The sequence below is a fragment of the Aethalodelphis obliquidens genome, unplaced genomic scaffold, assembly GCF_003676395.1.
Source record: "Aethalodelphis obliquidens isolate GAN/ISIS:26980383/991018 unplaced genomic scaffold, ASM367639v1 scaffold99, whole genome shotgun sequence".
In the NCBI taxonomy this organism is placed as follows: domain Eukaryota; kingdom Metazoa; phylum Chordata; class Mammalia; order Artiodactyla; family Delphinidae; genus Aethalodelphis; species Aethalodelphis obliquidens.
This window is the reverse complement of record NW_020838043.1, coordinates 1,580,334-1,606,950: the sequence shown is the minus strand read 5'-3', so window position 1 is coordinate 1,606,950 and position 26,617 is coordinate 1,580,334. Positions and strand designations below refer to the sequence as shown.

General features: G+C 37.6%; 1 protein-coding gene across 4 annotated transcripts in view; it reads left to right on the top strand.

Moving 5' to 3' along the window:
• CNKSR2 (connector enhancer of kinase suppressor of Ras 2) overlaps positions 1-26,617 on the top strand; it is a 256,343-nt gene that overhangs the window by 199,130 nt on the left and 30,596 nt on the right. For all 4 annotated transcript variants that reach the window (XM_027096112.1, XM_027096113.1, XM_027096115.1 and 1 more), the window contains 3 exons: positions 5,284-5,351; positions 12,023-12,123; positions 14,431-14,977. In XM_027096112.1, the coding sequence (XP_026951913.1) occupies positions 5,284-5,351; positions 12,023-12,123; positions 14,431-14,977 (716 nt within the window). The remainder of the gene's footprint in view (positions 1-5,283; positions 5,352-12,022; positions 12,124-14,430; positions 14,978-26,617) is intronic.

Here is a 26,617-nt window from a genome sequence, read left to right as displayed (position 1 = left end):
GTCCCCCCCTTCCCCTTTGGTAACCAGACGTTTGTTTTCTATGTCTGTGAGTCTGTTTCTGTCTTATAAATAAGTACATTTGTATCATATTTTAGATTCCACATATAAGTGATGGTATTTGTCATATGGTATTTGTCTTTGTCTGACTTACTTCACTTAGTATGGTAATCTCTAGGTCCATCCAAGTTGCTGCAAATGGCATTATTTCCTTCTTTTTTAAACTGAGTAATATTCCATTGTATATATGTACCACATCTTTTTTATCCATTTCTGTTGATGGACATTTAGGTTGCTCCCATGTCTTGACTATTGTAAATAGTGCTGCTGTGAACATTGGCGTGCATGTATCTTTTTGAATTATGGTTTTCTCCAGATATATTCCCAGGAGTGGGATTTCTGGATCATATGGTAGCTATATTTTTAGTTTTTTAAGGAAATTCCATACTGTTTTCTATTGTGGCTGCACCAATCTGCATTTCCGCCAACAGTGTAGGAGGGCTCCCTTTTCTCCACACCCTCTCCAGCATTTATTGCTTATAGATGTTTTGATGATGGCCATTCCTACTGCTGTGAGGTGATACCTCATTGTAGTTTTGATTTGCATTTCTCTAATAATTAGCGATGTTGAGCATCTTTTCATGTACCTATTGGCCATCTGTATGTCTTCTTTGGAGAAATGTCTGTTTAGGTCTTCTGCCCATTTTTGGATTGGGTTGTTTGTTTTTCTGATATTGAGTTGCATGAGCTGCTTGTAAATTTTGGAGATTAATCCTTTGTAAGTTGCTTCATTTGCAAATATTTTCTCCCATTCTGAGGGTTGTCTTTTCGTCTTGTTTATGGTTTCCTTTGCTTTGCAAAAGCTTTTAAGTTTCATTAGGTCCCATTTGTTTATTTTTTTTTATTTCCGTTTTTCTAGGAGGGGGGTCAAAAAGGATCTTGCTGTGATTTATGTGATACAGTATTCTGCCTGTGTTTTGCTCTAAGAGTTTTATAGTGTCTGGCCTTACATTTAGGTCTTTAAGCCATTTTGAGTTTATTTTTTTGTATGGTGTTGGGGAGTGTTCTAACCTCATTGATTTACATGCAGCTGTCCAGCTTTCCCAACACCACTTGCTGAAGAGACTGTCTTTTCCCCATTGTGTATTCTTGCCTCCTTTGTCAAAGATTAATTGAGCATAGGTGTGTGGGTTTATTTCTGGACTCTCTATTCTGTACCATTGATCCATATGTCTGTTTTTGTGCCTATACCATGCTGTTTTGATTACTGTCACTTTGTAGTATTGTCTGAAGTCTGGGAGTGTTATGCCTCCAGCTTTGTTCTTTTTCCTCAGGAATGCTTTGGCAATTCTGGGTCTTTTATGGTTCCATATAAATTTTAGGATTATTTGTTCTAGTTCTGTGAACTGAGCCTTGTATTTGGTTTCCATAATCTTCTCTTGATTTGCATGTTACCATTCTTGAAATTTCACAGTAGCCAATCAGAATTTGAAGAGCTGATTCTCAAAATGAAAATGTTTATGTACTTGTTGGGGAGGGGTGGTACTCTATTTTGTGTTTTAACTATTTTATACTTCTACTGTTGTTGTTACTCACTATCCATTTTACCACCATTGACCTCAATGCCCTTAGGATAAATATGAAGGATTTACATCATAACCAAACAGAAAATAAGTGGTATATATAATCATGTCCTCTCCTACAAGATAGATCCACTAGAACACAGTTACTTCCATCCAGGAATTAACATAAATTAATCTTTCGTGATACTTGCTAATCAGGGTCTTTTTAGGTTTAGAAAATAGCCTGTTCAAAAATGCATTTTTATGAACTATAAAACCATTCTTGATCTCCATTCTCTACCCTGTGTTAGCAATAACTCAGAAGTGTATGATGTCACTAACTCTTCCCTAATACTCCTGTGGATGTATCTGGTTCAGGATATCAGAGAAGAAGCTAAACCAAACCCATATGTTTCATTTTGTTGCCTTTTCTAAGCAATGGGTCAAAGAAAAAAATAAATAAATCTGATCAAATATGTCATCTCCACATGGTACATTTAAGAGTGCTGTTTTATGTAAGCCTTGCCGTGGTGTACTACATCCTTCAGAATTAAATTGTCCTGAAATACTGAGTCTTTCTTTAAAATTTAAGTATAGTGGACTTTTATTGTTTTGCCCTGCTTTTTGTTTTTTGAATAAGCATATTCCTAATGTCTGCTTTCAATAGGCAAGTTTATTAAAAATTACTTGTCAATAGGATGGAGGAGAGTCAGTGCTGGCAATATTCAGAGGATTGGTGTTGGGGAGAGACAGCCTCCAACAACTTTATTTAATAAGCTGATTGTTACATAGCAGCAAGATGATGTGGGTGTTGGTTCATTCTATGTGTAGTCCTTTGAAGGCATGTACCTAAGCCTTCAAGAGATGATATAGTTATAAATAATTACAATTATATTATAATAATTATAAATAAGTGCCTTACCTGGTTATTTCATAATTTCTAAAATATTATCATATATATTTTTAAAATGGAGTGCTAGTTTTGACAGGACCTAGTAACTGGAATGAAAAAGCAATCCTTAGATTTAATTTTCTTCTGTAAAATCCGCATGTGTGTATACACATACATACGCACATGCATACATATACCCAAATACATATAACTTAGAATATTAAAATCTCACCATCTATTTTTTGAGTAGCTTTAAGTTTGATTGTGAGGTAATCTTCAAAAACACTTTTGAGCACCCTACCACCAATCCATCTGTTCCATCCTCAGAAATGAGCATTGAAACATTAAAAAAAACTTTTTTGCCAGCCTGTGTGAAATCTGTGGGAAGAAAACAAAACATCATGTTTCTCAAGTATTCTGAGACTTATTTACTGAATTCACTTGGCCTATGTATTCCTTTTCACGTCAGCACATATGTCCTTATAATTGTCAGGACTCACCAGTTTCTGTTTAGTGTGATTATCTTACATTTCTTCCCCAGTTCTTACTCTGGTTTCCTTCTCAGTACGTTATTCTGTGTCAGCTGTTGACAGCTTCATTGGAACATTCACCATAGGCCCAATCCTCTTATCCTTAAATATTGTCTGTCTCCCTCACTGAAGATACAGGCATCATGAAAACAGATACTTTGTTTCATTTATCTTTCTCTATCCTCAGTGCCTAGAACAGTACCTGGCACACATTAATATTTCTTAACTCAATTAATGCATATATATCTGCTGTTCATAATAGCATATAAACACCAAACCATAACTGCAGCAAGTGTTTGGATAAGCATCTTCTAACTGAGGCCTAAGGACAACTTTATCCAAGACAGCAACAACAGTTGTGTTGCATTCAGCCTTTTGCGTCTATACATACAAGTTTACGCATACACTTTGTAAAGAGTTTTTATTGGGGACAGAATTTTTCTTCCTAAAAGTAGTTTAATTTTTTAATTGTCTTGTGGAATTTAGGAATCCTGGAGCTCATCAAAGGCAGAAATTATGTCTTATTCATTTTTGGACCCACAAAACGTAGCTCATTGTTCAGCATACAACAGGCATTTAATAAATGTTGTTGAGCTGAAAAATTAAGAAGCCTCTTTTTAGTTTCCTTATTCATCTCATGAAAACCTCACTGCTCTTTAGACTTCTGATAAAATGAAATTTCAGTGATATATTAAAAAGTATTAAATATGAAGTACTGAATTAAAATTCATTAACAAATATTCCTCTAGTGGTATCAACATCATTTCCACCCAAAAAGCACCAAGCCAGTCTTTCCTAAGAGTGCTAAGATTCACCTTGTAGTACAAATTCAACCCCTTTCTTACTACAAATGACCTATAGGCTAGATTTTAATTTTGACCTTTTACTAATGATTGGAGTCATTTTTAAAAGGTTATTTGTCATGAAGTTAACTTCTTGGCTGACAGTTTATAATTTTCTGGATCGTGTGTATATATCATGCTGCTGAATTCATTTGATCCATTTTTTTTCCATTTCTGCTCCAGTCCCTTCTTTACTTCCCATAGTTGAGGTGATCATTACATTGTAGGCTTTGTCAAAATAAAGTTGTGCTTTAAGTGACTTATTCTTAAAATTAAAGCTTAAATTTCCATGGATGTGATTTTGTCCATTAGAGAAACAACTTTCCTCCCTCCCTTTTCAAGATATTCTAAGTATCTGATGCACAGTTAACACCACTTGGCATAAATGACGAAATATATGAGTCACTTCAAAGAAAGTCATCTTCCACTTGACAGGGGAGATAATCTCCTAGGAGAAAAGCTTCTCAAACACAGTTTTTTTCCTAAAAACGTGTTTCAATCAGATTATTCCACAATTTAATGATGTTAACTATACTAGTGATTCCAAACTTACTCAAGCTAGTTTGGAAGGTTGATTCTTCCTTACTTTCTTATTTGGGAAGATATATGGATCATAGCTCAGGATTGACCGGTGGAAAACTGTCAGGTTAGTTTAAAGATTTTGTGATTTGATAATCTGATGCAGTGTAAACAGTTTCCAGAATAATGAACACAGGGAGAGACCTGGTGGGACAAAAGACAGAGATTGAAATAGTGCTTTGCTTCAGGCAGTTCCCTACATTGGCAATAGCAACTCTTCTGAAAGAGGAAAGAACTAAGATTTGTTTTTAAATTACTATTGTTCATGGAAATAAATTTTCAAGATCTAAACAGAGGTTAAAATTGTATATGCTCGTTTTGTGTTTGGAAAAACCTAATACCCTTGTATTTAGAGACAAATTTCCAAAGTATACTACTACTGAGCTGTGTTTCCCTTTGGATCATTAAACTTAAAGGAGATTCATCAAAACTAATATTTCATGGTAAAACATATTTTGACAGGCAAGGTCTATAATTTTTTCCCTTCTCAGGACAAATTATATCTGATATTGTTTAAATATCTCTAAAGGAGCATTTGTTCTGAAGAAACGGAACAGCAAAAATATTTGGAGTGCTTTTACATTTAGAGCAACAGAATTAATAGGGCTTTGGTCATCTCAAAACCCTTTATGTTGCAGATGTTAACAGGTTTGCCCAAGACTTTTCTAGTGAAATAGCATCTTTAGTGTGGGAGCAGTTTGTACTACAGCAAATTATAGCTCATTGAAGACTCCATGTGTTAAGAGTAGCAAAAAGCACACCCTTTATCTGGGATTATTCCATATATTCTTATACATTTTAAAATAACTATTCCCAAGAAAATAGTTAAGTATAAAAAAAATCAGTTGCAATGTTACTGACTTTAATATTTGTTTCTTCAGGTGGCTTAACAGAATTAATATGCTGACTGCGGGATATGCAGAAAGAGAGAGGATTAAGCAAGAACAAGGTAAAGGAATACTTTTTTTTTTTTTACTATTGTGTTACACTTCTTTTTTCTTGCTGTTTTCCTATACGGTGATTCACTGCTATCACTTGAGAGAAAATGCGTATGTCAGTCTGTGGTTATTTCTCTTCTGTTCACTTTGAATCCAAACCATAGCATCTTATGGGTAAGGTTTAGTAAATTAAACAGGAAATAAACTCCAATTTTTGGAGCAGGTAATGTGGAGTTCATTCCTGTTTGTTGCCATCTTCTTTAGTCTACTTCCTATGGAGGAAAAAAATTTTAAAAGCCTAGGGTGGGAGGGAGGGAGATGCACGAGAGAAGAGATGGGGGGATATATGTATATGTATAGCTGATTCACTTTGTTATAAAGCAGAAATTAACACACCACTGTAAAGCAATTATACTCCAATAAAGATGTTAAAACAAATTAAAAAGCCTAGAATTTGGTCCTTTATATTGACCCAAGTCAAGGTCCTTGGTGGTGAGTTGTTTTTTCTACTTAGTGGTTTCACAGACATTTAAGTGTTTTTATGCAAAGAGCTCAGATGAATGATCCCTTCTTCCATAGATTATCTCATTTGCTTGTGTTCTTCAGTTCTGTTACGTTGTTAGCTCTGTGATCTTATGGAACTTGCCTTAGTATTGACCTCACATTTATGAAATACAGTATCCTGATGCAAAATTGAAATCTTAACAAAAGTTATGGTCACTATTCGAAAAGTAGCTTCAGGGCTTCCCTGGTGGCACAGAGTATTAAGAATCCGCCTGCCAATGCAGGAGACACGGGTTCGAGCCCTGATCCAGGAAGATCCCACATGCCGCGGAGCAACTAAGCCCGTGTGCCACAACTACTGAGCCTGCTCTCTAGAGCCTTTGAGCCACAGCTCCTGAGCCCGCGCGCCTACAGCCCAGTGCTCCACAACAAGAGAAGCCACCACAGTGAGAAGCCCGCACACTGCAACAAATAGTAGCCCCCGCTCACCGCAACTAGAGAAAGCCTGTGCGCAGCAACGGAGACCCAACGCAGCCATAAATAAATAAATACATTTATTTTAAAATAAAAGTAGCTTCACATTTCCCAAAGAATGTTTGCTATACCTCCCTTGGAAGCATAAATAGTTCTTTGAAAACTTTTGAGACATCCTGAAGTTAAAAGGATTCCACACATTGATACACATATTTCTAGTTGTGTCTCCAGTGGACATAGCCTGTTGGTCGACATGAAGATTCTGAAAACCTACTGTTTCGTCACGGAGAAAGCTTTTTAAATATCTCAGAACTAACGGTTAGAGAGATGTAAAGAAGATAACCAGATCCCAAAACCAATCTTTCAGCAAATATTTAGGTCAGGGGTCAGCAAACTTTCTGTAAAGATCCAAATAGTAAATATTTTAGACTTTGCAGGCCTTAAGGTTTCTGTTGAAACTATTCAACTCTGCTGTAGACACATGAAGGGAAGTGGCTGTACTTCAATAAAGCTTTATTTATGGACACTGAGATTGAATTTCATAACATTTTTCACATTTTGAAAAATATTCTTCTTTTGATATTTTTTATCCACTTAAAATGTAAAAACCATTCTTGATCCACAGGCTGTATAAAAACAGGCAAAGAGCCTCATTTGGCCTGCAGGCCACAGTTTATCAACCCCTGGCTTAGAGCCATGGGGTGAGAGAATGGGGGTGACTAGAGCAGTGAAGGGTGAGGAGATAGGGCAGGAAGATTTCCAAGAAATAGCAAAATATGGTTACTGCCAATGGGAATTCAGCATCTTATTGAGACTCTAAAAAATTCATACTTGAAACTGCCTAAGAAAAATTAAAGAGCAACATAAAGTAAATGAGTACTAATTTTTGCACCACATGCAACTGATTTAAAAAATTGCTAAGTGGCTGCAAAATTTTTTTTTAAACCTGAGAAGGAGTCAGGATTAATGAGGAAATACTTGGAGAAAGCAATCAGTGAGCCTCATATAAAGTTAGCGGTGAAGAGGCAGAGAAGATATTTTATTAAATATTCAAGTGTTTCTGAATAAGGCCTTCAGCTAACACTCTAATTGTATTAAGGTGAAATAAGCACCCATCCTGCCTGAAATTACATTGAATTCTAGTAGAAAAGATACTCTTAGTACAATATGGAAAGTGAAACATGGGAAAGTACAAAGCAAATTCCATGGGAATGAGGCTAGAGATTCCTTCTAGGAGGGAAATTGGAAAAAAACATTATGTGGACTCATTATCTGAACTGGTTGTCGCAGGATGAGAAGTAATAAAATAAAACATTCCTGGGAGTGGAAGCAGCATGAGTACTTCTACAAATAACATGGAAACCATCTCTATCAAATCACTGTGCACAGGCAAATCCCAGCCAGGACTATGAAGTGTCAGGCCAGTTATTGTCACATTTCTTCATTGTTAAAAGTTTATTCCCCACTTTCATACTTCTACTTAATTTATAGGCCTACAATTATAGTAAGAGAGGTAAATACACAAACACACACACACACAACACACACACACACACACACACACACACACACACCAGCCTTCCTTTTCAAATTACTTTATAAAGCATGAAAACTGTTCTTTAAAAGTGCATATAGATTTCTCAGTTTTTTAAGATGCAAGAATTAGAAGTGTGGGCAATGTGCCAATAGGAGAATGAATCTTGAGAAAAGTCAATTTGCATGAATAAGGAACGTTGGATTTTCAGGCTTCTGTATTTTATCACTCGGCATTTCTTTGAAGCTGAGCATGGCCTTGATTTTAGTGGATTTCCTTTGTACTTGTCATTATATAACCAAATTTCATTATGGATGAAAGAACTGGTAAGTCATATTGCACATGCACGTTCCAAAAAATACTCATTCCATGGATTCATGCTGCCATAGTCTGTCATGTGAGTATTTATTTTAGTGCCTACTGGAATGTGGTAGACGATCATAGGTAGAAGCTAATAGTTACAGTTCAGGTCTCTACAGCCAGAATCTCTGAAATAATTTAGATTTCCACCTAGAGTATACATTCATCAGGTACTCTAACGTAGGTCAGAAACATATTAGACTTCCTACCTTATGCAGGATTAGGTCTTACGTATTCTGTATAGACAACTACTGGATGCACGTGTCTATTCCACACTTCTATAGAATTGTTTGACATGTAAGTACCATTCTCAGTAGGGAAGTTTAAACTTGATACAAAATATAGCTCTTTGAGAATTGGGAATATTTCAGAAAGATGCAAAGGAATAACTGCCAAACACTGTTTCTATTTAAATACTCAGTACAGCTTGGAAGTGACTCTTTCATTGACTTAAATAAAAGTTTAGTGAATCGCTGTCTTTAACTACAGAAGTATAAAGGATATGGAGTTCTTTTTCATTATGCATTGTTTTACTTAGAGAAAACAGGGTTACAGTAAATTCTGCCAAGATCATAATTTAGCTAATTGTCTGCTAATCATTTTTCTATATTTTTCCAGCTTCAAATCAGACATTCATGACACATTATTTTCAGTCACACACAAGGTCTTTGTAAAGCTTTAATTACATAAAAGTGAATGAAATACATTGTATTTCTTTGATAGTTCTAGATGAAAAAGTCAATTTCTTTCAAATTGTCCTTTTGTATCAACATGAGAAGTAAAGTGGAAATTTTCCTCTTCTATTGATGGCACTGTTTATTCATGATTAGTTATTTGTAAAATTGAATATCACTGCAAGAGACATTAAAAGTATCCATTTATTTTGTGCTAAATAGAGAGCTAAGAAAAATAAATTAATTTGCTCTTAGAATGAAAATCAGACTGGTTTCAGCCTCTGGGAAGCAGTGTGCCTGTAATTTTCCACACAAAACCAAAATGCCTAAATTTTCTGTGTAGCCTCTTCCCTGGCATTGCTCTCTCAAAGACACACGGGTTAGTGTGTGAAATGAAGTTAATTTGCAAAGTGGTATTTCAGCCTTTTCTTAGGCAACCCAAGAAAACTTTGGTTTGATGGTGTTTTTTCTTTAATAAACCAAGAATTACATCGAATAAAGGATTAGAATTCTTCCTAATTTAGCGGGGGTTGTGGGGGGCTGGGGAGGAGAGAGAGAATCTCCTAAATCTGTCACTTGTAATAATAGCTATAGAGATCTTGATAAAATGGTGATCATCTCCCTCTCAGTGTGCTGCCAGGACCCCTTGAGGAGCTAATTCCTTGAGACCCAAGGTCTCAGTGCAAAGGTGAAGGGGGAACTCAGCACAGGTGCCATAGCTTCTGGAAATAGTGGGAAGGGTAAGAGCAGAGTGATCTTCACAAGCCTACTGCTTGGGAGCAGGGTGAGGGGGTGCTTAGTACCTCCACCTCCAGCAATAATTTCTCAGTAGTATTTCAAGCTCCCACAAAACTACCCAACTGAGACCCCAGAGCTCCAGAATTCACTTTTCATTGCTGGAACTTGCTACAAGAAAAAACTAATGTCTAAGAAGATGAACACTAGGCATTTATCTCCTGTGTGATCTGGGTCAGACTGTCCTGGCATGCTACCTACAAATCCACCCTATATTAGGGACCTTAATATTTATTGAGTGCTTTCAACATGCAAGGCGCTTGAATATACGTTACCTTAGTAGCCCACTCACACAACTCTGAAAGGTGGTTATTATTAGCCCCCTTTTACAGATGATAAAACAGACTCAAAGAGATTAAGTAACTATCACAAGAGCACAGAAATGGTAATTGGTACAGCCAAGCACTGAACCTACATCTGCGCGAGTATATAGTTCATGCTTTTCCCACCAGTGTTTACTGGGTCCATTTCTGGGCAACTACATCAATTCATATTTGAGGGGAGACTTCGTATGCTGCCCATCACTGGTGTGACCCAGTGTAAAAACCAGATCTCAAATTTAGGTTAACTAGTGTTTGCTTATCCTTTACTCAAAGGGAATAATTAAAGTAGGAATTGGATTTTCAGAGACCTTGTATTCTGACGCCTGAATATAATAATCTCCATTGCTAAAGAATTTTGAGCAGCAGGAGGAGGGGGACTTGAAGGATCATGAATATATGTCACATTAAATTCTCCCACTAAGTCGTACAAAGAGTCCCAGTGACTTGGCCCTTCGAGGCTTAGAGCAAGGCAATTTCTTAGTTCAAACCGCAGTTGTACTACTTTCTATTTGGCATATTATAATAAGTACTCAGTAAATATTAGCTGTACTTATTAATCAGCACCACAAGGAAAATATATAAAAATATTACAATATAGGAATTCCTGGGTGGATAAGGGTACCTGTAAAAACATGTGCCATGGGGCTTCCCTGGTGGCGCAGTGGTTGAGAGTCCGCCTGCCGATGCAGGGGACACGGGTTCGTGCCCCGGTCCGGGAGGATCCCACATGCCGCGGAGCGGCTGGGCCCGTGAGCCATGGCCGCTGAGCCCATGCATCAGGAGCCTGTGCTCTGCAACGGGAGAGGCCACAGCAGTGAGAGGCCCGCGTACCGCAAAAAAAAAGTGCCATGATTTTTCACCTACATCTGAATATAAGTTAAGGTTCTTTTGTGATTTAGATTTTCATAAGAATAAGGAAACTTTTCTCTTCTTTTATCATTTGAAATTCATATGGATAATACTTCTAGGTTTTTCCTTGTAAATCACATAAAGAATTAACCCAGCAGTTACAGGGTGGTTGAGATATTGGTAGAACAGATTCTGCTGATTGGCCTTTGTGGTGTAGTTTACTTACTTGACTAATGTATCTCTCGGAGTTTTTCCCCATCCCTCTTGCCTGAGGTCTGCCAAGTCACTTTGTCTAGCGGCTTACATTTTCTACCCTTTTAAGTAGTTCTAGAAGTTTGGAACTTACAGCCCACATCAGCAGATTTGCCCTTTTGCGTTTGGCAAGAATCAGGGTTTGCCATGTGTTTCCAAGTAGAGGTGGGAGTATGGTGTTACAGAGATTCATGTCAGCATGACTCTGGAAACAGCGACTGTTAGATAACCAGTGAACTGAAGCCACAGAAGAGGATTGAGAACATTATTTTTGAAGCTGTTTATACCTGTAGAGATCTACAGCAACCCATGTATTTCTTCTTTGAGTGTTCATCTTTAGGATAAAATGATACACCTTTAAGAGGCATCATGTGACATCATTCATTAATTGAAGCTTTAAGTAATTTGGTCTGGAATCTAAAATACCCTAAACCTTATTTGACTTATGCAGTGTCTTTATCTTAACTCCTTTTTTTTTGACGATGACAACAGAGCAAAATTTAATTTGTAGTGTTTGCCAATTTCCATGGTATAAATACTCCCACCACGGCTGATTCTGAACTCCGAATGCAATATCAACCGTTGGCAAAATTCCCGAAAATTTAATAATCAGCCTTCTCAAGCTGTGACAAGTCAGCTCCAGCACCCCACTGGAGGCATATTGCCATACCTAAAATTGTGGCTATGTGTAATTGCTTGCTTTAAAAGGAGGTTGGAATTAGGTGATTGTACTCTTCCTTCCTTCTCAAAACCCAACTGAAAGTAAAAGTTGGTGGGCCTGGGGTAGCGAGTGCTGGGGAGCAGGGTGTCGGAATGGAATTTAAACTTCCTTTTGTTAGCTGGTAGTGTGTGTTCCTGAAAATATGGCTAGAAACTTTTAACGGAATGTTGATGTATCCATGTGTGTGAATTTTCAGATTACTGGAGTGAGAGTGACAAGGAAGAAGCAGATACTCCATCAACACCCAAACAGGACAGCCCTCCACCCCCCTACGATACATACCCACGGCCTCCCTCCGTAAGTTGCCAGTAGGAATATACTCAATATAGCATCAGATTCTTTGACCTGAGACATTATGTAGTGAATTACATGTCAGACCTTGGGGTTTTTAGGGGGAAAGAAAACAGGGAGTCTAAAAGCAATAAGGGAAAAAAATTTTAAGTATACAAAGAGTATTTAATCAGGAGAAGCAGTCAGTCACCACAGATTCCACACTAGTAAGTATCTTACCAGTTTTATTAAGAAAACATACCATTTGTGTCAGAGTAGCCTTCATGAAAATGTCAACAACAAAAAAGTTTTTCTTAGAAAAAGATATATAAATTGACCTTATCTATTCTACACTAACAAAGTTAATTCCTATGTCCTTTAGAAGCAATTGTAAAAATTTATATTATATCTGTATTGAACATGTTTTGGCATGTAGCTTTTCAGGAAGCCATGGGGTCTGGTTTAATGTATACGTGTTTATGTGATGCTCTTCTTCTTAAGACTTCTTAAACCTGTGTAAATTATTCTGTGTATAGACTGTACCTTGATCTTTACAATTGTCCTGGTTTGTTTTATGCCCATTTCCCATCAGAATTACCAAAAGAGTCTCAATGCTGTCCCATTTTAGGCAATACATTACATGGTCACGGTACCATAAGAGTCAATTCTGCCTATCTTGAGACTGAGTCTTCCAAATAGGAAATGGAAGCTGGATTTAAGGGACAATAGCAGCCACCTAATTCTACCTCCGTATTGCTACAGGGGATTGTTAACAAGAAAGGTGCTATGCAAGATGTTCATATAATTCTAGGCCACTTCTCAACCGTGGCTGTGCATGAGAATCGCCTCTGGAATGTTTTAGAAATGCAGATGCTCAGGCGTCATCCAGAGATATTAAATCAGAATATTTGGGACTGCAAACAGCTCACTGGACTGGACTGTGAACTTTTTGAGAACAGGGACCCCGTTCTATTCACTGTACATCCCTATGGCCTAGCACAACACTGGTACTTATTTATTAAGTGCTCAATAAATATTTCTGAAATGAATGAATGAATACTTTTGGCTAAGGACTAAAAGGAAAGTCATATTTTTAATTGAAATGTTTGATGACAGTATCTCTTACCTAAGGGAAAAAGGAGAAAAGTAGACAGAAATGCAGAATTGTTCCTCTCCGTATACACATTTCATTAATAAATGCTGCAGTGTGCCAAGTGCAACAGACAAATGAAATAATGAAGTCAGTAACAAGATATAGTTTATATCATATTTTCCCTCTTTCCCTAAAACATCGGGGTCTAAATAGTTCCTTTAAATATTTGTAAACGTGGGAGAAAGGGAAACTGCAGCTTGACCAAACCGCTCTTTAATCATAGCAACTTGTGAATTTCAAGAAGGAAACTACTCACATTGTGATTAACATGTGGGAAGATAAACTGGCTGCCCACAGAAGATGCCACTTAACTTCTCCTTTACCCAGAGGGGAAGGTGTACTTTCACCTTAGTCGGGCTTTTCCTGGCCACAACCTCAGCCTCAATCGTAATGATCACATCTAACAAATCCGGCTCCTCCTGCCAGGAAGGGGCCTGGGCTGGTCTGCTAGCCCCCAGAGCTAGAGTAAGGCTTGTCCCGGTAAGGGTGCCTGCAAGACTTTTATAGCATTCACTTGATGCCCGTCCTTTTTCTTGGTTGTGCTTTGTGCTGTAACATATATTCCCAAACTTTAAATTCCAAGGATAAGAATATTCCATTTTTCTTTTGTGTTTATGTGCTCTGAAGTGGCTATGCTCAAGGCAAATGCTAATTCCCATCAGGGTGTAATCTCATCCTTTCTACGTTTTTAACTCTCTAGAAAGTGCCACAGAACTGACAAGACTGTAAGAAAGCTTATCCTTGACACTCTAGGAGCAGACATTCACCTATGAAGAAGAGGAAGGCTTGTGTCCGATTAGAGGCACCTTGTTTTTACATCCAAAATCCTGTCTCCTTGCTCTCATCCCCAGACTCCATAACATCTGGAAATATGAATTTGGCAACAATTCAGGATTTTGAATGCATAGAGATTTCAAAACTTAGGATTTTTTTGTTTTTAGTTGCTAAATATTTCTTACATAGGCACTCACGTTGCCTTATACTTTGCTGTAAAAGTTTGCACTAGTATGTCACATTTTTCATGAGAGCCCAGCGTAGCTGTATTTCAATTCATCCACCTTTCAGTCTCTTAAAATGTCAGCTGGGGCCTAACTTTGAGATGGTGGAAATCAAATGTGTTCCTTGGTGATAGGCATGGCCTGTTATTTCTGTGGAGACTGATCAGAGGCTCCTTTCCACAGATGAGTTGTGCCAGTCCTTACGTGGAAGCGAAACACAGCCGGCTCTCCTCGACAGAGACCTCTCAGTCGCAGTCATCCCATGAGGAGTTTCGCCAGGAACTGACTGGGAGCAGTGTGGTGTCCCCCATTCGCAAGACAGCCAGTCAGCGCCGCTCCTGGCAGGATTTAATCGAGACGCCCCTGACGAGCTCAGGGTTACACTACCTTCAGACTCTGCCCCTGGAGGATTCCGTCTTCTCTGACTCCGCGGCCATCTCCCCAGAGCACAGGCGGCAGTCCACCCTTCCAACTCAGAAGTGCCACCTACAGGATCACTATGGGCCGTACCCCTTAGCTGAGAGCGAGAGGATGCAAGTGTTAAATGGAAACGGGGGCAAGCCTCGAAGTTTTACTCTGCCTCGAGATAGCGGGTTCAACCACTGCTGTCTGAACGCGCCGGTTAGTGCCTGTGACCCGCAGGATGACGTGCAGCCCACAGAGGTGGAGGAAGAGGAGGAGGAGGAGGAGGAGGAAGGGGAGGCAGCAGGGGAAAACATAGGAGACAAAAGTAAGTATGCCGATGGAGATTCTCAGCCTGTATACACACATTCCTAACCTTTTCAAACTTCTTATTTTAAGAAAATAGAATTCTGTTTCCCTTTTTTCTTAAAATAATGGTTTTGCTGCATAGGAAGTCAGGTATCCCTTGGTGTCCCACTTTCAGAACTTGAGTAACTTGGGGAAAAAAAAGATGAGTAATGAAGCCTACATCCCAGGACACCCACAGCTAGAGCAAATAATTTTTTTTGGCCCATCTGCCTTTTAAGGTTGATGGCATTCATTTGTTTTGCTTCCTCCTCTTATCCACTTTCTTTTCACTTGCATGCATCATCCCTTTGGTCCACAGTTGTTGCCCCCTGAGTTTGGGTTCAGAAGCTATAAATGCTTCAAGCAGGGTGTTAGCAGAACCTTGGTTGAATAAGTAAGTGAATACACATACACACACTCACACATACATACATATATAACTTCCCTTTTCACCATGAGAAGGTTGAAAGGAAGAATCCAAAAGAATTTTTCAAAGAAGAAATTTTACATAGCATTTCTATTAACTTCAAATAGCAGAATATGTTTCTAGAAACAAATTTGCCAAAAGCATCCATTTACTTTCTTGGTATGTATGTTGATTGCAAAGCTCAATTTATGTGAATCCGCTCTTGAGAGAGACAAGTCATTAAGTAACCCTCTGATTGGCATTAAGAATATGTTTACTAGTTATCAAGTTATTTATCCAACATGCCATACCAAGCTTCTGTTTATAACTAATGTGATATACCAGTCCAGAAACCCAAGCTAGTTTAAGAGAAAGGCTATAACTCAGTTATTTTACTTAGAAAGAAAATCTAGTTCTGGCTATAAGAATTGAATATAAAATACCCCCAAAAATAGCATAGAAGAAATAGTATGAAATCTCTTTATTCAAAATGAAGTATGGGCCAATTAGTGCAGATGACCCAAGCTGGTGCTGATGAAACCACAGTTACTGCTTTGGTCCCGCTAGGGCATTAGACTTCTCTTTTTAAAGGATACAAACGGACTGTGTCCTTCAGCCCATTTCACACAGTATGGAGACTTTGGTTACAGGATATATTAGTGTAACTTCTTCATCACAACTGGAAAAACAACTCAAATCTCACAGGTTACCAGCAGGTCAGGAGCCTCATGTCAATTTGAAGCTTGTCTCATTTAAAATGAGGGTTACTTTGGAGATAATCAACAAGAAAATACAGTGGGCCTTTTCTGCTATCAAAATATGAGTTGCTTATAATAAAATTCATATGTTAAAGCAGTTTCCACGTAAAGTATATTTTAGCCATAATCTCCATGAGGAGCCTTTTAAAAGGTATACTGTTGGTTCAGGAAAGGTGATTTACCTGCCACGCCCTCACAACATTCACATCTATTAGAAATTATAGAAGAGTCTTGTGGAGGAAAGATCTAGGAACCATGTCAGGCCTCTGTAGGAGTTCTGGCAAGCATGATAATATATTTTTAATATTAAGATGATTAGTATAAGTTGTTTTCTAAAACTTAACTAAGGATGAGTTAGAAACCTCCTTTCAACTGTTGTCCAGGTGCTGCACAACTGCTACAACTAAGTATGTGAGGTTTATTCAGCATTCTACAAACGCATTGGGGAAAATACTTCATCTCTGGCATTTTAAAATAAATTGTGTTGAAATTAGGCACAACCCTCTGAAATAGAGAATCCTGTTCATGACACATTCCATCATCGCCACGGGTACAAGTCTTTGAGGCTGTCTTTTTCAACTGGCTAGATACTTAGCAGTTCCTCCTGGGCATTGTGTAGGGAGGACTAGAATGGAGAATACGTGTCCTAGGACCTGAAAGGCAAACCTAGCCCTGGGCTCGCCCTTCCTTCAGTCTCCACTAGCCCACAGAGCATCCCTAGTTAGATGGCGTTCGATTATTTTTTCTTCTAGTGTCTGTTTTTTGCTGTTTTGTTGATTGGATGTACTTTTAGCCATACAGATGTACTCCCAAAGTTGGTGGGTTTTTCCTTTAGGTTCCCGAATAAGTCAAGTGGGCAGTTATTCAATACTTTCCATCTTTTTCATCAGGCTCTCTCTTTGTGGAATGATTGCCATAAGGCAGAACCACCCTAGAAGTGTGTCGGTAAACTTGGTATTATTGCACATTCTGTCTTTGCGGTTCGATATCGTGGGGTAGTTCGCGTTATTTCAGTCTGATCTGTTTCACTAAAGGTGACCATGCACTATCTTGCAGGGCGCCATTTCTTTCTGGGTATTTTTCTATAATCTTGCCACTTGATGTCTCAGTGTCCTTTAAACCATTCTCAACAGGGCAGTACGTTTCATGCTTGCCTGGAAGATGCTTCTTAACTTAATGGGGTACATGTTCGGCTTCCCAATGATGGTTTTTCTGCATTACTGTTTCTAATATTTAGGAGTGTGCAATTTGATGAGCACCTCCTTTGGGAAATATCGGCTCTAAAATCAGTGTTTTCAAAAGAATCTTCAAGGTCTAGTTAAGGAGTGTCTTATTCATGACTGCCCTGAGTCGGCCGTTAGGAGTAAGTATTCCAGGCTGCTTATTCAAATCAAGCTGTTTGGTGTTCTGTCAGGAGAGTCAAAATAATACATGGGAAAGAAGCTGTGGCCATCCCCTCAGCCTCACACTTACAGCGTGCCCTCCGCCCGGAGCTCTCACTGTGCTACCGCTCCAGTCAGCAGGCTGCCGTGCTTGTTAGAATCAAAGACCAGCAGCGGTGTGTTACTAACTGTCCTGCTCGAGGCCAGCATGCACTGTGACCTACTAAAGTGAATTTGCACTAATCAAGTACAGACCTGCAGAGCAAATAAGTTTCACGTCCCTAGCTCCAAACATTTTTCTCAGTTTGCCAAGAAATTAAAAATAGGAAGTACCAGGCACGTGAGCAGAAGGAGCCATGGAGAAAATATAGCTTCTCTTCAGCTTTAAGGGTGAAGAATTATGGCACCAACCAAGCCCCTCTCGTGATCTATATTATATAGTGCTTATGAGTCTCCAGAGCAATCTAAGAAGCAAGATGTACCTAAACCTGTGACCTGGATGTTTTTTCATTTTCTTCATACAGGTGGAATTTGGCCCTGCTTACAAGGTGTAAATTTAGTCTTCTTTAGAGCATACTTCAGTCTATGTTCTCATGGTTGAACTACCTTTTGTCTTATTTTTGAAATTCAATTCTCTAACTGAGTCATACTGTGATTTTTCTGAGGCTGAACTCATTTTAGTCTAAAGTGGATAGAACTAAAAGTACACAGATGAGACCTGTTGTGTTTTCCTTTGACAGAAAAGTCAGCTTGAATGTTAATTATCCTGACCTACTTCACTGGCATTTGGGAGAAGACAACTAATTTCCTATTATCCCAATTAGCAGTTTCGAAGCTGACTGAGGTATAGGCCTTATAATACCTCAGTGAAATTAAATTATAAATTATGTCAGCCTACGCAGCTTTCAAGGAGTATAAATCATAAAAGTGTGGGACAAAATATAAAGATATTATATTTATTCTTTATTCAGAAATCATCTGCCATAACACTAAAATACAGTTTTGGTTAATGCAGCTTGAGGTCTGCTTCTAATAGTTCTCCTTCCTTTGCCATACTAGGCGGTTTAGATGAGGTTTTTGAAAGCTTTACCCCTTAATCCTGCTGATTTCCCTCTTGGCAGTTAAAAGACTACTCTTTACTAGCCATGCATTCCTGGTGCCACCATGTACTCAATGAATTTATAATGTGCTCTTTTTCATTTCCTTAGGGATAACCTATCAGCATTCTAAGACCAGCATTAGCTTGGGCTTAGAAATCTAAAGCAAAACCTAGGTTGTTTTTTTTTTTTTAGGGGGCTGAGGGTGGGAAAGATAAAATGTTACCTAGTAGCTACAGTACGTATCAGGTTATCTGGCTAAAATATTTACTGATGCTTTCAAAATGAAATCTGCCAAGAAATGTATTTTAAATTTATTTTCTTAAATCTAACATCCATTGCACACCATTGGTAACTTAAGAGCTGTACAAAATGTGCAGCTCAGTGCCCTAATATCTTAAATTATATAGGCAGAGAGGCTAGATAATGACTACCAATATCGTGCAGAAGAAGATAGATTAATCTTCTTCAGTCATTTTAAGGGTCTTAGAGTAATTTCCTGAAGAGTTTCTAAAAGCCATGAGTTTTATTTTTAAGAACATTCATGTAGGAAGTATGTGGGCAACGGGAAGATATTCCCAGAATATGAAATTGTGTTAAAGGAGAAAAAGGAGCAAGCTGAAAATAAAGAAAAATGTTGCAGCACTTTTTACTGTTTTATTTATTGTCTAGATAAATTATGTTCAAGCACGAAGAGTTTGGAAGAGCATAATAATCAATAATATCTTAAATTATAGTTCAGGTCTAAAGGGAATAGATGGAAAAGATATACAAGCAATGTGAATAAAAAGACATGCACCAAAAAGTCAGAGAAAGAATAGTAGAGAACCTTAAATATGTCACTTTTGTGAAGTTTAAGGGCACCATTCTTGGCGGTAATGTAACAAGTATATATTTTTAAAAAATGGAAAAATCTGGAAAGCAGTAAACAGATATTCTCTTAATACTGTATTGTCTGATTTTGAAGAAAGATTGTTAGAGAGACAGAAAACACTAAAGACTGGATATAAAGTAGAATGTAGCTATAATTTCAATATTGGTTACAGGTTGGATTTTTTAATCACACCTCCCTTGCTTTTTGGCTTAAATAATGAGGAAAATGTAATTATCTAACTTACTGAAAGTTCAGAGGTGGGGTTGTTCTGGAGTAAATGTCATGGCTCTGCAGTGTCAGGACTCAGTTAACTTTTCTGTAATGCCAGCAGCTCTGAGCATCACTTCTCATAAGATAGCATCCAAAAGAGCCAAAGACCAGGCCCTATTCTTAGTCCTTTTTGTAAAATCAAAACTTCCTGGATCCTTCTGGCAGACTTGGCCCTAGATTTCATTGGCCAAGGCTGCATCATATGCCCCTGCCGAAACAGCAAGGGAAATGGAATGATTATGAGTTTAGACTAACCTTGATTTGTTATTAAGATCATGAAGAAAAGGAGTATACCAGACTGCCTATCATTACTATCTACATGAGCCTCTCTACTATTATGTATGTTATATCCTCAAATATATTTGTTCCAGTAATGTTTCACTCTTTCAGTGTGTATATGCAAACACACACCGCAGATCACATCATTTAAAAGTCTTGGCCCCAACGAAATGTTAGATAACAAAAGGGGGGTATAGGGCTTCCCTGGCGGCACGGTGGTTGAGAGTCCGCCTGCCAATGCAGGGGACACGGGTTCATGCCCTGGTCCGGGAGGATCCCACATGCTGCGGAGCGGCTGGGCCCGTGAGCTATGGCCGCTGAGCCTGCGCATCCGGAGCCTGTGCTCCTCAATGGGAGAGTCCACAGCAGTGAGAGGCCCGCGTACAGTAAAAAAAAAAAAAAAAAAGAAAAGGAAAAAAAGAAAAAGAGGGGTATATATTATATAACCCTGAAAATACAGCAAGTTAGATATAATTATTGTTGACCTTTGAAATGAATAAGCATGTTTTCCTATAAACACTAAGTGATCAGAGGTTAGAATACAGTCTCTGGAGACATTCCTCAGTTCACATCCTTGCTTCCAAGTGGTATGACTGATCAAATTATTTAACACCAAAAAAAAAAAATTATTTAACACCTCTAGACCTCAATTGCTTCGTTGTTAAATGATGTGGTAACAGTACCTACCTTTTGAGGTTGTATGGGGATCAAATGAGGTAATGCCAGAAAGCACTTAAGTTTCCATTTCTGACACTGTAAGTCTATCCAATAAATGTTTTATAATTATGTAATTTATGTAGATTTCATACAGATTTGGATTTAAGCAAAAAGGGCAATTACAATACTTAAATAGTGAATTAGTTCTGGCAAACCTCACTCAATAACATTTACCTGACTACATGACCTAACTTTGTTTAGCTCCAGCTACTGAGTTGAACCATATAAATTGATGTTTTTGTAGCTCAAAATGATGAAATAGCAACAATTTTGTATATTTCAACACAATATATTAGCTGTGCTCTAGGAGCTAAAATAGAAATGTCCCTCATTTCACATTATTATCACTCACTCTTCCTTTCCTTTTTGACTTTGGACATTTGGGAACTCAAAAGAAACTTTGTATTCCAAATAGTAATAACCTTCTCATATATATCTACTGAAATATGTATTTATAGACCTTGCCATTCAGGTTCAGATATTTTCCCCTTTTAGAGTTCTACCCTAACAACCTGGTCTGACCTAGATGCCCCTTCTCCCGCCTACCCCACCACTTCTCATCCTTGAGTATGTTACCCTGTTTTATAATCTTCACAGCTTTACAATTTGTGTATAATATCAAATATTGTTTGCCGATTTATTTTCCATTTCCACTCACCAGAGTGTAACTTTCTTAAGAACAGGGATTTTATTCCTGTCTTGTATACCCAGTGCCTAAAACATTATATGGCCCATAGTAGGCCAGGCACTATTGGATGAATGAGTCAGTGAGTGAATGAATAGTAGCTAAACCCTTTTATCACTTATTCTTTTCCATTCTATTATATAGTAGTTAAAACTAAAGTTATTTTTTATTCATTGTGTGACGTAAAGTCAAAACATGGCAAAATTCTTTATTTGGGGTATTTTGTAAAGGGAAGGACAGGACTGCATGTGTTCAGCATATCCTCTTCATGCTGGGTACCACAGAGCTAGGATACTAATAACTAGAATCACTGCTCTTTGTATTATGGCTCATTAATAGTCACTTTCTCTATGCTGAAACCATTCTTTTACTGTTTTATTCCCATTTCAAAGATGAAGGCCACAGAATATGACATGTGAAATAAGCAATTCATTGTTAGAAACTGGATCTTCCAGCACCCCTAGGCAGTTGATTTTCCTACCAAAATCTGCTGCCTATCGAAGAAAGTCTGGCTCCCTCAGAAGTCACTCATCACCTAGCTTCATCCTGATTCATTTGTAAAATGTGTTGAAATTGCAACTTGTACTTTAACGAATAACCAATAGCCCGCATCAGCCAGGAAAATATTCTCAGAAGTTTTATAATAAGTAATGAAGCCAGATTCAGTTGGCAAAAGAATGAATTCTAGATGCTACAGAGTCATACCAGCAGAAGATGTGGATGACAACCCCTCACCAGTATAGGTAGGACAAGTTATGATTTACAGTTTGTTTTACCAAGAAAGATGATTAGATTCATCCATACTGCTACTTGTTACTATTTTCACACATCAAAAAAGGCAAACCACTTCCTTCAGATCAGTGGTGGCATATAGTCAGTTTCTCAGCAGAGTTTGTTCTAGCTCATTTTGTGAGAACGTGTTCTAAGTTTAGACTCCTTTTACCTTGGTCACCCTTGCCAGAGAAAGCTGAAGGTCACAAATGCCTCCTTTTTTGCCCTCTACATATGAAGTCTACCTCCTATGGTTACCAACTACTGGAAGATTGTAGGTTAAAACATAATAGGAATGCACCATAAAACATGCCTTGGAAGTTTTTAAACTTCCCTGCATGTTTTTCTTTTATTGTTTAATTGAAAAGTAGTAACTTGCTTGTTGCTAAATAAACAAGCTAACTAATTAAAAAAACAGTGATGAAAGTGAAAAGCAACCCTCTCTCCTTCATTTTCCCCAGAGGTAACTTCTGTTAAAAGTTAAAGCTTTAAAAATTCTTGTATGAATTTGTTTTTCTCATATGTCTTTTTCCTGTAACTCACTGTGAGTAGCGAGGTGAGGTATGGTTTAGTTGGTTTCAAGTTAGTGTATTTCCTCAGAAATTTTTTTTAACATCTTTATTGGAATATGATTGCTTTACATTGTTGTGTTAGTTTCTGCTGTATAACATTTTTTGATGTGACCTTAGTTTATAATATAAGCAGCAGTCTTCTGAGATTATTTACATACCACCTCAGAACCCAGCCCCAGTCCCAGCATATATCACCCTAGAAAATGCAACAGTTACCTGTTGACTATTTCAAAAACGATGGAAGGAGAAATGTGAGAAGGAAGAAATGACAATGGCTGTATATGCACGCTTACACCCTGCACACACACACTCATAATCGTGTGTCAGAAGCTTCTTGCCTACCTGCCTAATGCCTTAGGGCTCTATGACTTTTGCCCACCCTCCTTTATGGGGGTCTTCCAGTAATGTCAACTTATCCCAAAGCTCTGTGATGAAAACAGCTAAGCCAGAGCCAACTAGCTAAAAAGCATAGCAAGTCTAGCCTTCAAAAGCCAGAATGTAGAACTCAGAGATGGGCTTCAGAACCACTGTGTCCGGTGGTCAGAGTTTTTTCACGCATGACTTTGGCTTTAAACCTTTTACTAAACCATCTCCCTTACTTTTTCCAGCGTTCTCACTAGTTCCATTCTTCTGGCCTCCCAGACTTTCTTATGTTTAGCCATAGGCACCTTAGACCTAATAGTTGGTCTTAATGGCGCAAACTATTACACTCTGAAATTTTTCCTTTAATGTGAAAATATTCTCATTAGTATAACATCCAATAAGGGAAAAGTACCTATTACTATGTATTTTAAATGCAAAAGTGACAGTTGGTCATTAAAAAAGATTTTAAATATTTAAACCTCATCTTTGAGAACTTCTAGAAGGTTCTTGTCTCAGGTATGTACTATGACAATTTCATATATGCTTGTTTCTATTACAAACACAGAGTATACCAATAAAATCAACTTTCTAGGCTATTTCACGGAAACTGTAGAGTACTTGAAAATAAGAGTGACAGTTATTATACTCATGGATTCATTTCACAGCTATAAATTCTTTAACATTCTTAGTCATGGATTCCCTAATATTTCAATATCTACATTTAGCCTACTAAAATGTAAACTAAACCTCCATTTTGTACTTTTAGTTTGCTGTTATCAATACATACTCTAATTAGTTCTACGCATGGATTTATTCATTCGTTCAAGAGACATTTACTGTTTATTTACTACGTGCCAGGTACTATGCTAAGAGTATATCTAGCTCTTCCATAAGTCTACTTACAACAAAAATTTGTAAATAATCTTTGAAAAATAAGAAAAATCTTTCTGATAACATAAAACAGAGCAAATAATTCAAAGTATGCAGCTTCTTTCTTACGTTGTGCCAGTAATTTCCCCTAATAACCAATTCATAATATTATAAAAATGATTCTTTGAGAGATAGCACAAGGTATTCTATGTTCACTTTAAGGTACTTATCACTTATACAAAATTTATAAAACTGGTTAGAATCGGATGAGATCACTTTTAGAGCTACTTCTGATTTGGCTCATTCCTTAAACATTATGGTTGGGGCAGATACATCCTGGTTACTCAGATATGCTAATTAACTCAAATCAGATGTCTAAAAATCCCCATTGATTTCTATAAAATTAGGAAGTATTTTCTCAATCATCAAAGAAATATCAATCTATGATCAGTATAACATTATATATAGGCCATGATATTATACTGACTTAATACTATACTGACCACAAGATAAATATTTCTTTGATGATTGAGAAGATGCTTCCCAGTTTTATAGTACAGCTAATATGGAATTTGATTATCAGAAAAACCTATTATTAACCAAATACAGAAAATTATACTGTATTTTGAAAACCTATTTTAGGGAAATTTGAACCTTAACATTTTAAACAGAGTTTTTCACTTTCTTCCACATTTATAATACCATATGTTCCATGATTTTGAATCTGATATATTTATTGTGCTATTTCTCTTTTGATAAATTATCTGTAGAGTTTATTGACTTAATACCCAAGATCTATTCATTTAAGACCTCTGAATTTTCTCAATCATGACTTTATTGGTTCCTTTCTCTTAATATTTTCCTTAAATTGTTGTTGTGGTTGCCCTGATTTTGAGTCTATTCTGTAACCTTATGAAATGGGTATTTTAAAGCAGTCATTCACTTTAGGATTCTTGGTGGGAAAAAATAGCCCATAACTTCAATACCACTAAACTTAAACTTTACTCTTTTTCCTCTAGCATCTGTGCCGTTTTCTCCTTGTTCTTTAATAATGCCAACAAACAGGGGTTTTCATGCCTTTTCTAAAAAGAACAGGGAGGAGGGACAGCTTGGAATCAGTGTGGCTGCAATATGACTCACTGCCAACTCTGACAGTAAGCCCCACCCCTCACTTTGTATTCTATTGTCTTATACCCTATGTGGTTGCTGGGCAGCCATCTCTTGATTTTAGCATCCTGGCTTCTAAGACTCATGATAATCTTTTATTAACCTAATTAGAAGGTTTGCGCCTCAGCACTGGAGGTAGGAAAGATGTTTACCATTCCAGAAATAATTCTGTACAAATATTGAATATCTTTGCTGAATCATTAAGTGAAAAGTTAGCCTTAACTTTGAAATCTTCTTTAAATGTATAACACCTTTTTTTGTTTGTTTGTGTTACTGTGATAGTGTCTCTCTTGTAAATGCTATGAAACCCATTTTAAATGCTTTATATTAAGGTAAAGAGTTCATTTAATAATAGATAAGTTGTTTTTTATTGGAGTAAGCATATAACATGTGCCATACTATGTGTAAATGTGCATAATGATTAGCTATCGCACCATAGAAATTAGAGTATAAAATAATCCGTCCTCCCACCCAATACGGAAATACCTTTTACTCACTCGAAGAATTGTTATTGAGACTCTGCTTGAATGTTTTAGGGACTTAGAGCTTAGTGCCCCCAAAGACAGGGCATTCCATATTGGACAGCTCTAGTTTAAAAGGTGTTCCTTGTAGTAATATAAAAGCTGACATATTATTTTTTACATCTTTATTGAGGTATAATTGCTTTACAATGGTGTGTTAATTTCTGCTTTATAACAAAGTGAATCAGTTATACGTATACATATGTTCCCATATCTCTTCCCTCTTGCGTCTCCCTCCCTCCTACCCTCCCTATCCCACCCCTCTAGGTGGTCACAAAGCACCGAGCTGATCTCCCTGTGCTATGCGGCTGCTTCCCCCTAGCTATCTATTTTACGTTTGGTAGTGTATATATGTCCATGCCACTCTCTCTCTTTGTCACAGCTTACCCTTCCCCCTCCCCATATCCTCAAGTCCATTCTCTAGTAGGTCTGTGTCTTTATTCCTGTCTTACCCCTAGGTTCTTCATGACATTTTTTTCTTAAATTCCATATATATGTGTTAGCATACAGTATTTGTCTTTCTCTTTCTGACTTACTTCACTCTGTATGACAGACTCTAGGTTCATCTACCTCATTACAAATAGCTCAATTCCGTTTCTTTTTATGGCTGAGTAATATTCCATTGTATATATGTGCCACATCTTCTTTATCCATTCATCCGATGATGGACACTTCTACTCGGTTGTCAATCTTGACATTGAAAATTGGAAAAATACAGAGCAAGGATTTGAAATGCTGACATGTGGAACAGGGATGAGATAGTCTTTGAAGTTCCAGAGGATGTAATGGGTACAGGGAGGCTGATTTTAGATTGATATGAGGGAGAACATTCCAATGGTTGCATTTACCCATGACTGTAATAACTGGTCTTTGTCCGTTTAGAAGGCT